The following is an 11,606-nucleotide window of genomic DNA, read 5'->3' on the forward strand; positions in this document are numbered from 1 at the left end:
GTAGCTAGAACGGTGAAGTGTGCCCATTCGTGTAACTTTCATGCAACGGCAAGGAATTACACCCGTTGAAGTGACACTAGGAAGTGCAGTGACTCAATTGGCTGTGACAAAGACAATTAAAGTGGAACGGCAGTTGTTTCAAGTGGATCTATACCATTAATGGGGTCATCATTGGAGTCTAAATCAATAATGTAAGTTCATAGCTCAGAATACATCATTTATTCCGAGGTAAAGTTAATTTCGAGTATTTTCCACACATATGCAAACGTTGAACGCAATGTGGAGTTAAGATGTATTAAAATGGTAGATATAAGTTTTGAGATGACAGTTGAGAACGATATATTGATAAATGCTTGAATCTGGACCTTTAGGAATAGGTAGAGGAAGAAGAAATGATAAGTGCTACATAGATAGACGTATTTGAAAAGACTACGTAAAATAAGTCTTAAAAGAATCAATGTGCCGATGAGCTTTCTTTGAATTAATATGAAGTAACTTATGTTACGAGAGTTAATCATTAACTCATCTACTGCAGAACAAATGTCTTAATGACTAATGACTCCATCTTTCAAGGAAACACTATTATTGAAAAAATACTGAAGGCTCTTTAATATCTTTATGGATAGTGTGGTGTGAGTAGTCAGTGAAAACAAAGGGGATGTAGTTTCAAGGCTGGGTGATAGGAAAATAGGTTTTGCATGAAGTCAAGAATGATTGATGTTTGGACATGATAACGTACTGATTAGGAGTCTCAAAGAGAAATTGCTGAAACTGGTAAAAAAGAGTTTAGTGTTTGCAAATGGAGAAAGCTGAGGGGTAAAGTGAGTTAAAGTTATGTTATGATGGCGAATGTGTTTGGAGCAATGGGTCTCAGGATGAATCACGAGATAATATACCAGATAATGGTAGGCTGAGAGAAAAGTTGATTCATAAGTGTAGCAAGAAAGGTGACAGGAAGGGTACAAAATTGGAAAAATACAATGAATGGGATGTATGAAGGAATCATTGAGCTAACTTCTTTATAAATGTGAAGTGTGACTTTTTAATTCGGATGAAAGACAAAAGGTTGAAATGTATGAAATGTGTCAAAGAAGTGATGAAAATCTTAGCATAAGAGAAATGATAGTTTTAAATCACTTGGTCATGGGGAAAGAATGGATGACGATGGGATAGCGAAAAGCTGTATAATTTGGACGGAGAGAAAAATCTATGGAATGTTGGAGGGATAGTGGGAAAAGCGAACTAGAACGGGAGGGCATTAATCTCCTAACAGTGAGAAAGAACATGTAAAATAAAGGTCAATGGCATAGTATGTGAAGGCTGTTTCAGCGTCTAGCCTAATAAGGCTTTATAGTCCCGTCAAAATGTACTTTGACAGAAGTAAATACAACAAAATGTCTTTGGCAAGAATCAAAACCTTATGTGATCTAATATCTAAGAAGTATAGTAAAATATATGTGAGGAACATATTATTAAATGCTTTTCAAAATTTAGCCTAATTTTTGGTCATTACAGTAATCAATCACCGCTCTGTGGTCCGCTATATTTCAGTCACCATCGGGCGTCTACCGTTTCCGAAGCTTGACGCAGATATTACTCATATATGTGTGGTATTACATGCCAAATTCCAAGACAATATCTTTAAAACATATTGAATAAAGTCCAATATACTGAAATTGACCATTGTCATAATGCTTCTTTACTGAAACATGGATGTGATTTTATTAGCACTGTAGTCAGATTGCATATAATGTAGAGTTATCAAACTTTTCATGACGATGCACAATTAATTCAATTTTACTTTCAATGCGACATCAATATCTTCATTTCCTTTGGAATCAAATTCTCAATTATGAAGTGACTCATTAATGGGACATTCATGAATGAATGTTGGATACTTTTTTATTTCAATATATAGAACATATAAACATCTACCTAGACATAAATGTTCTATCAAATTTTGTCACCAAGCTGATCATATATCCTCAATAGCATCTTCCATAGGTTCAGATATGGAATTTGTACAGGCAATTCCTTTCCTCTTACCACATGCAATAGAACAATCTAGTCAATGTTTTTTTGCATGTGGACCTTGTGTTATAAACGCTGTTGCACTGGCATTTGATCCTACCAAGCAAAGCTTCGCATGCTTCTCCCAAATGTGCCATGTGTGATCTGAACCGATTTTGGATTTGAACCCTACCGCAGTCTGTTGGGTCCTTGTGGTCTTGTTATCCCATCCACCTACCCACTCATGGACATAATAGTACACAAAATTAATTCTATAGCAAGCAGATGCTGACATGGGGTGGGGGGGGGGGATTAAATGTACACTTGAACGGGAGAAGAGATTGTAGCAAACACTTTTTCACGAAAACTGCGACACTGCAAAGCATCCACCCCTTTACTTGCTACCATACACGGAGGCAAGAGCTTCCTCACACACTCTTGTAACACCAACAATGATAATGATGAGACCCCGTGCTGCACTTTGCACTGATGTTTGCGCAAGAAGCACATCATCATCTCCACACAAAAATACAGCAGCTTCTCTCAGGTAGTTGCCTAACATGAACACAAACTTTTGTTTGTTTGTACTCTTTGCTAAGAAGAGCTCTTTTTGAATATGGTCATTGCAATAACAGTTTACTTTAGCCTCCGCAACACTACCAGGGTATTAAAGGTATGGGATATCGTTGAATGTGGGGCTTGTGATGTGACCATCAAACATTAACAATGGCTGTCTGAACTTTGTGAAAGTCAACAGACATATTGCAGATGAAGGCAAATATTCAACTTCTACACCATAACAACAAGTAAAGAAGAGATCCATCATCAAGGAAGTAAAGCATGTCTTCAGATGTGACTGGTGCTGTCATGTCATATCCCTTTTCTTCAGTCCATATGGCATCAGTGAGTGCTGGTTTGTTGGGTTCACCTTGTAACCCAGATGGTTCAAAGAGAGATGGTAATATGTTGCAGAGCTTATACCTGAAAATATATGTAGTGTATTTAACCATGTCACTAGACACTGTACATGCATTGGGATGCTGCTCTGCAAGAAGAAGCATTTGCTCCAAATAAATAAAGCATGGTTTTACATATAGGCAGTATCCTGGTGCAGCCAAGTAAGGTATCATGGATTGCACTGAACTTGAATTTGTTTATAATTCAAAGTTCTCTCTTATTTAATGAATTGGTGCATATGCCAATCGTCTACATGTACTGCAACAACAAGGTTACAGTGTGGAGTCCGTGTATAGCAGTTTTTACTTCTCCAACTTTCGATGCAGACTATCAAGACATGGGTTCAGACAGAACTCATTTGGGGGAAAATTCACTGTTGGAATGTTATATCTAGATCTTTATCGATTTATGCAGCTACATGATCATATACCTCGTCAACTTCCATATCTCGGCAGATGCTGACTCCTGAAATAGTTCACTTTGACCATAGCCATCTTCAGCAGAATGTTTATAGTGTACCTCAGAAGCTGCTGGTTTTGTCTTCTGAAAATTACATGTATCCTCTTCATGTAAAGATAAGTTAAATGCTTTAATAGCTATCAATGCATTCAAGACAGAGTCCACTAAAAGATGACCTCTGACTGCTTTTTCTACTGTCTTCCCACTAAACATAAAATTAACAGTTTTAACTATACACAATCTTAAGAGACTCTTCAAGACCAGACCCACATATAAGGTGACCAATGTAGCCTGAAAACCTCATTTGAGTATGGAAACACTCTGATGCAAAACTATAGACTTTAAATCATGCTCAAGTGTTTCATTGCTAATAAACAAATGTGCCTACCACCAAAGCAGCTGGTCAAAGGTGACCTCTAGGGTGACTTTGTAGTGCTTAGCTTCTGCACAACCATACTTAAAAGTTGAATATACACAGCTTTGGTCACGAGGATTTAAATCTGTTATTGGCAAGAACACGCAAGTATTCATATTTGGTTTTGAAAGAGCACCATAGCAACTGATACATTACATGCAGTCAAGCACAGTATGACCAGGAATTTACAAAAAGCTAGAAATCCACAACTATCCAGATGTAATGAAAGCTTACAACATTTTATTTGTAGATAATGTAGGTATAGAGAAATTTTATACCAAAATTGTAATGAATATATTTGTTGGGATTTGTACTATGAGAACTTAAGTTAATATTGTGAGACATTTCCACATCTAAAATGCATCACAAAGTATCACCCTTCCATAAACGGATACCATTTACATAAACATATACTATTATCTATAAGAGACGGTAGACAATTGAAATTATTTTTTTTTATAAAATATTAAAACTGCGTTGTAATTAGGAGACGAAATGATATCTTTTAAATAATTTTAATTTGGAAACTAATACTGTCTTTTACTTCCAGATAATCTATCGAGACTGACAAAAATGACATCGTTAGTTGTCCCATCAATGAAAGCCTGTAATTATTCTTGTCAGAATAACCAAGATGAACGGATTTCTGTAAATTCCAAATAATCGTGTTACAAAACTTTCTTGTATCTGATCTTCAGCACCAATTTGGGTAAGAATGATTACAACAAAAATATGTTGATTTTATATTTTGGAAGTTTAATTTACAATAGTATGCAAGTGATCGGCTTGATGTTTCATAATGTGAATGTAAATCCAAGACAAAATTTTGAAGGATTTTTCATAGTACGTAACTAAGAATGGCCCGTGTGATGCTAATGCTTTTCAGAATATACATTATATCTCTACATGATCCCTTCCATGTTTTATATATAAGTCCATTGATATAAGAATATTCAACTGAACTGTATCAAAATATACATCTTTCAGGTTAACATAACAGTGGACATGGACCATAGATCTGGGGTCAACAGCAGGCCCACGAGGAGCAGGAACGATGAATTACACATTTCAACGGAGAGAAGAGATTACAGAGATAATGTCCCAGGTAGAATGGTTAGTCCTAGAGGTGCAAGGCACGGAGAAGCAGAAACCCTGCTTCAGAAGGACCCAGATGGACGTCAGCAAACAAGAGGGAGGAGTAGGTCCCCCAGACTACAAGAAAACAGGAGGAATCCCAACAGACGAGACTCCCCAAACAGAAGAGTCAGTTGGCAGGATACTGTTGATGTAGAGAGTAGGATTACAAGAAGTGTTGATCAATCTCCAGGTCACAGAAGAGGGAGAGAGCCTCAAGCCCACAGAGGTAGAGATCAGTCTCCCGGTAGAGGAAGACAGCAGTCACCAAAGAGAACCAGAAAACAGTCACCTCAGCCGGTGAGGATTCACCCAGCGAGCCCCAACCAATCAATAGGAGCAACGAACACCCAGTCTCCACAAAAGTCAAGAGGTGAGATTTCCTTGCAGCAAAAATCTGTGGGTTATAAAAGTAGGCGCAAGAGCAGAAGCCGAAGCAGAAGCAGAAGCAGGAGCAGAAGTAGGAGCCGATCTCCTCAAAAGGAAAAAATCAGACATCAGAAGAGTAACCGAAAGCCCCAAACTAAAAGGCGTCTAAGAACGACTGATGCTCGGATTTTGGATGCTGAGACTGCCACGGCTCGTCTGTCTGTTACGAGCATTGTTTTACATATCCTGGCAATTGGGACATCCCTTATGGTGATTGTCCCTATGTCACTTGTAAGTTCAAGGTGGCAGAGTGTTCGAAGGACGTGCCCAGTTTATGTCCACAACAACATTGGAGTGACTGTGGACTGGGGAAACCCTAATATGCTTGTGTGTCACATAATTGCTTATTTACCAGTAGTGATATTGGTACTATCCTTTTCCTTATTATTGTTTCATTATGGTATAATGCATACATGGTACACCAACAAAATCCCACCTAAATTTGCTCTAACACGAAAGCACGCTGTTGGGACGATGATTTTGGTGATTTTAGAGGCAGTGGTTGCTTGGTGCATTGCCTGCTTGCTTACAGACGGTTTCCGGCAAACCTGTCTATCGTTTGAATTAACACCATATCCTGAAGATAGGCCTATCTCTTGCAAATATGGCTTCGACGATAGAGACGAATCATACATGTTCCAAGACCTGGACACATTTAAGAAGATCATGATTGCCATGCTTGGAGCTTGGGTGTGTGTGATTGTCCTCACTATTCTAACAGTGTCTTTAATTGTAAGAGCGTGTTGTTGCTATTCAACTTAGCCTTGCAAGATCTGCTATTGGTTACTGTAATGTATCTGTGTCTTTTAGCCAATACAATAAAACTGTCGAAAATAAATTGTTAAATAACGCTCAAAGTGTAACCAAGATTTGACAAGACAGCTTTTTGTGTGTCCTGATCCAGCATATTGAGAAATTCTGTGCACAGATGTTCAAAATTATTAAGAAAAAAATCATATTGTTTGAATGAAGTGGAAATTTCTGAATAGTTTTATCTCGATTTGTAAAGGTCTCTCAAAAAGGAAAAAATCAGTGATAAACATTTCTCCACTTTGAGCGCGATTTTTCACAAGGTGAAAAAATTATTGTCAGTGATCATAGCTGTAGAGAACATTGACAGTGACGTTTTGTTTTTCTTTGCGCATAATTAATACTTATTGACGTTTCCTGTGGAATTTAAACAAAGAATAAGGATACTGCAACCATTTATATTCACTTTAACTTAATGGCCACATATATAAGGGCATAAAATAATTTTAAAAAGATTTATGATTGAAAAATGTATCCTTTTTTAAATGAAACGAAACATGTACATACAAATACAAAAAATTGTAGTAGTTTAGCACCAATGAGACCTGACAATGGTATACTATATATTCACAGTGGCATATAAATATCTATATATTTTAGCAGAGCAAACTTTAATTAAATTTTTTCATTGTGTCATTCTAACCTGTCGGAAATATAACTACTGAAATCATCAAAAACACTGATATAAATGACAGCATACATCTATACATACATACATGCATATATATATATATATATATATATATATATATATATATATATATATATATATATATATATATAATATATATATATATATATATATATATATATATATATATATATATATATATATATATATATATATATATATATATATATATATATATATATATATATATAATATATATATATATATATATATATATATATATATATATATATATATATATATATATATATATATATATATATATATATATATATATATATTCTGAATATGAAATTTTTTATTACTTTACAAGATGATCAGTTAGTTAATGATGTATTAAGTAATTTATGAAATTACATACCTTGATCTTGAGCCTTGACATAAGGTGGTACAATTTCCGACTATCAAATCTCAACTGGGAGAGCCTTAAAAATGTTATTCGCTTATAAATAGCACCTAAATCTTTGTAAGATCCAGAAAGACTTTCGAGATTTCACCCAAATTATCTGACCAATTTTAATCCTTAAATGTCAAGTAACTAAGGATATGTGTTACCCCTTCTAAGGATATCTGTTACCCCTACACATAGAATTAATACGTACTGTATGTGGCACAACAAGCTTCCAGTGAGATCTTACTTGTATTTTTTATTCTACCAGACTCAGTTCTATGACTGTATTTATTCATATGATTTTGTAAAAAATAAAAAATAAAATATGTAAATGCAGGCCTACTTTCTCAAACTTCATTTAATGGACTGACTAATAATGAATTTTCTATAAACACTTAAACTACTGTATTTTTATTGGATTGAACTGGATGACAAAAGTGAGAATGGATGGATGGATGGATTAGAACATTTAGGCCTCAGGCCAAGCACTGGGACATCAAAGGCCATTCAGCGGTACGATACAAATGAATCGACTGCATCCGTACACTCACACCATTAGGTATCATTTCAACTTACAAAATCTGACACCACTTTCGTATAACATCTAAATGTGTAAGAAACGGGGAATAAAAAGATCAAATAAATCAATTAATATTTACAAAATTATTTTGAAGAATGTGGCATGAAGAGACAAAACCTGAAAGGAGTTCTGACTGAATGCAATAATTATGGAGGCGTCAGACTTACGTCAGTTGTTATGAAAAGATATAGTAAGCTTATTCTAGAGAGCCTAGAGAAAGATTGATGAAAAGTTAAGATGAACAAGACGGATTTAGTAAAAGGTTGCTGTACTGACCAAATTTTCATTTTGTGGCATCTACAGCAATACCTAGAATATAGAAATTCAATTTTTATGGCATTTGTGGATTATGAAGAGGCATTTCTATGTGTGCACCGCCCAATTTTGTGGAGAGTCTTGTATTATTATGGAATTTCTCTTAAATATGTGAATATGATTAAGTCTGTTCATAAAAATAGTAGGTGCAAAGTTAATGTTAGTGGAATCCTATCAAATGACTTCTCAGTGAACAGCGGAGTACTCTTAAGGGAATGTGTTGTCACCTATGTTGTTTATCCTCCTCATGGATTTTGTAATGCGTAGAACAGTCGGAGATGGTGGAGAAGGATTGGACTGGTTTGGTAATATGAAATTAGTGGACCTAGTGTATGCTGATGAATTAGCAGAACAACAGAGGATTTGCAATACTTGCTTACCAGAATGCATGAAATATCACAAGCTGCTGGGCTCAAGAAAAACAGAAGAAAGGAAGAGATGATGAGAACAGAATATGCAATGGAAGATGAAATATCATTGGAAGGAGAAAGGTTTTATAAGGTAAAATCATTTTAAGTATTTAAGAACTATGATCTTCATTACAGAGTCTTTAGAAATTTAGAATAAGAATTTAGAGGCAATTACAAAAGCAAATAGATCAAATGGCCATTAATAAAGAGAGAAGAAGGACTCTTGAGAAATATAAGAATCTATAGAGGTGCAGATATTGGTAGTGATCACCAGCTCCTCATTTCCACTCTGAAATTAAAACTGATAGCACCTGAAAAAAGGTAGATAGAATACCTTGGTTTGATACAAATCAACTTCTAGAAGAAGAGCACAGAGAAACATTTGCAATTGAATGTAGGAATCGATTTGTAGTCTTAGAGACTTCAAGTGACGAAGAGCAAACAATAAAGAATGGTTTGATATTAAGAACATATATCAGTCAGTTGGTAGTGAAGTTTTGGGACATGAGGTGACAAGGAGAAAATCCTGGATATCAAATGATACTTGGGATACTATAAAAAGGAGACAAAGACAGTAATTGATTTATGAAAGTTTTCGAGTTGGTAATGAAAATTACAAGGCAGAGCAAGCCAAGTATTCTAGTATTGTTAGTGAGATCAAAAGAAATGCCAGGAATGACTGGAGAGAATATTTAGACGGTAAAGCAGATAAGATTGACAAAAATATGCATTCAGGGAGTGGATGTGGTGTAAGAGTCGCTCATAGAATTAATAATGAAATCTCTAGTCGGACAAAAAAGAAGCATATACCCATCAAACAGAGAGATAGATCTGTCATAACAACAGAATCTAAAGAAAGATAATATTGGATGGAACATTTTAGTGAGGTTATGAATAGGAGATAAGCAGGGAATAAATTGATTGATATACCTGAAGCTAATGAAGACCTCGATGTGCTAATGAATGAATCAAGTGTTTGAAGTTGAAGGTGAAAATGGCTAAAAAAAAAAGTAGATTTGACTGATTGCAATAATTACAGAGGCATCACACTTACATCAGTTGTTATGAAAATATAGTATGCTTATTCTAAAGTGACTGGAGAGAAAGATGATGAAAGCTGATAGATGAACAAGCAGGATTTAAAAAAGGTAGAAGTTGTACTGGCCAAATTTTCATTATAAGACAAGTTGTGCAGCAATGCCTAAAATATAGAAGTCCACTATTGATGGCATTTGTGGACTAAGAAAAAGACTTTGATATTGTGCACTGGTTAATTTTGTGGAGAGTCCTGCATCATTATGGAATTCCTATTAAATATGTGAAATATGATTAAGTCTGTTCATGAGAATAGCAAATGCAAAGTTAATGTTAATGGAGTCCTATCAAATGACTTTCCATTGAACAGCAGAGTACTCCAAGGGAATGTGTTTACACCTATGTTGTTTACCCTCCTTGTGGATTTTGCAATGCGAAGAACAGTTGGAGATGGTGGAGAAGGATTGGACTGGATTGGTAATAGGATATTAGCAGACCTAGTGAATGCTGATGAAGCTATCCTTATTGGCACAGAACACTACAGGATTTGCAATGCATGCTTACCAGAATGTATGAAATATCAAACGATGTTGGGCTCAAAACAAATAGAAGAAAGATAAGAGATAATGAGAACGGATTGTACAGTGGAAGATGAAATATCATTGGAAGGAAAAAGGGTTATTGAGGTTGAATCATTTAAGTATCTGGGAACTATGATCTCCAATACAGGGTCTTTAGAATTAGAGTTTAATGAAAGATTGAAAAAAGCAAATCAGAAAATGGCTAGGCTCAGTACAATTTGGAAATCAAATCACCTGAAATTACACATAAAAATCAGACTATGTATCAGTTTAGCGAGATCTGTGTTACTATATGGATATGAGTCATGGTATGACAATGAAACAATTTCCAAAAGATTTAGCATATTTGAGAACAAAGCCGCCAGAGGGATATTGGGAGTTAAAGGGCAGGACAGGATTGGGAAGGAAACTATAAGAGATTACTCAAGTATCATACGTGGATGAGATCAAGATGAGGGGTAGATGAAGATGGGCTGGGCATGCTCTCCGCACTCCCCAAGAGAGATTAGTTCACCAAATGTTCAGCTGGGCTCCACAAGGCACTAGAAGAGTTGGAAGACCCAGGCCTACATGGCTGAGGACTATAAAGAGTGAAGTAGGTGGTGATGAATGAAGACGTATTGAATTAAAAGCTAAAGATAGAGACGATTGGCGAAATCTAACTGAGGCTCTTTACGTCATCAGGCGTAGAAGAGATGATAATGATGATGATGGAATTAATTAGAGCTTGTGATAGAACCCAATACTCTGTAAAAATATTAATTTCATGTTTTTACAATTTCCCCCAATATATCTCTTAAATGTCTGCCCTGGAGTGAATATGTCCTCCTCTGAAGATTTGAAACAGGACAATCGAATTAAATTTTTCTAATATCAATTGTAGTCAGACAGGTATTATAGAGAAGGTCCTGTCTCCCTTCCCCATTCTACATTGATTAATTGTGCGTTGCATGTTTATGTCTAATATACAGCCTGGTTAAAATGATACTTGTCGAATTAACAAGATGACCATTTATCCACAGAAAGGTGGATTTGTTTCAATTTTGTATTGGTGGTCAGCTCAGACCATCGTGTCTGCTGCTTATTCTTAAAGTGAAAATGTATATTACTTTTAAGGTCTGTAAGGAATACTTCTTAGCTGCCTTATCTATCTTCTCGTTCCTTCCTATCCAACCCAACGAGGACAGAAACCCAACAGAAGTGAATACTAGTATTCTTCCAAGACTACAGAAGTTGTAACCATTACTTCGCCTCTTGTACTGAATGACATGTCATAATTTGTTTAATTGAAAGTAACACACTCGTGGAATCCATAAAAATAGTATAAAAAACTATTCTGATCACCATTCTTAAAAATATGTCCGACTGCAAGAATTATTGCCTGCAGCA

General features: G+C 35.5%; 1 protein-coding gene across 1 annotated transcript; it reads left to right on the forward strand.

The window, feature by feature from the left end:
- Window positions 1-4,397: 4,397 nt before the first annotated feature.
- Window positions 4,398-6,838, forward strand: LOC137645955 (serine/arginine-rich splicing factor 4-like). The gene is made up of 2 exons (XM_068379027.1): window positions 4,398-4,550; window positions 4,829-6,838. Exon 2 carries the CDS (start codon window positions 4,847-4,849, stop codon window positions 6,164-6,166), a length of 1,320 nt encoding a protein of 439 aa, XP_068235128.1. The 5' UTR covers window positions 4,398-4,550; window positions 4,829-4,846; the 3' UTR covers window positions 6,167-6,838.
- The last annotated feature ends 4,768 nt before the right edge of the window (window positions 6,839-11,606 follow it).

This window comes from Palaemon carinicauda, chromosome 8, assembly GCF_036898095.1.
Source record: "Palaemon carinicauda isolate YSFRI2023 chromosome 8, ASM3689809v2, whole genome shotgun sequence".
Classification (NCBI taxonomy): domain Eukaryota; kingdom Metazoa; phylum Arthropoda; class Malacostraca; order Decapoda; family Palaemonidae; genus Palaemon; species Palaemon carinicauda.

Coding starts and splice junctions, on each gene's coding strand:
- LOC137645955 (XM_068379027.1), top strand. CDS start 4,847: ATGGACCATAGATCTGGGGTCAACAGCAGGCCCACGAGGAGCAGGAAC.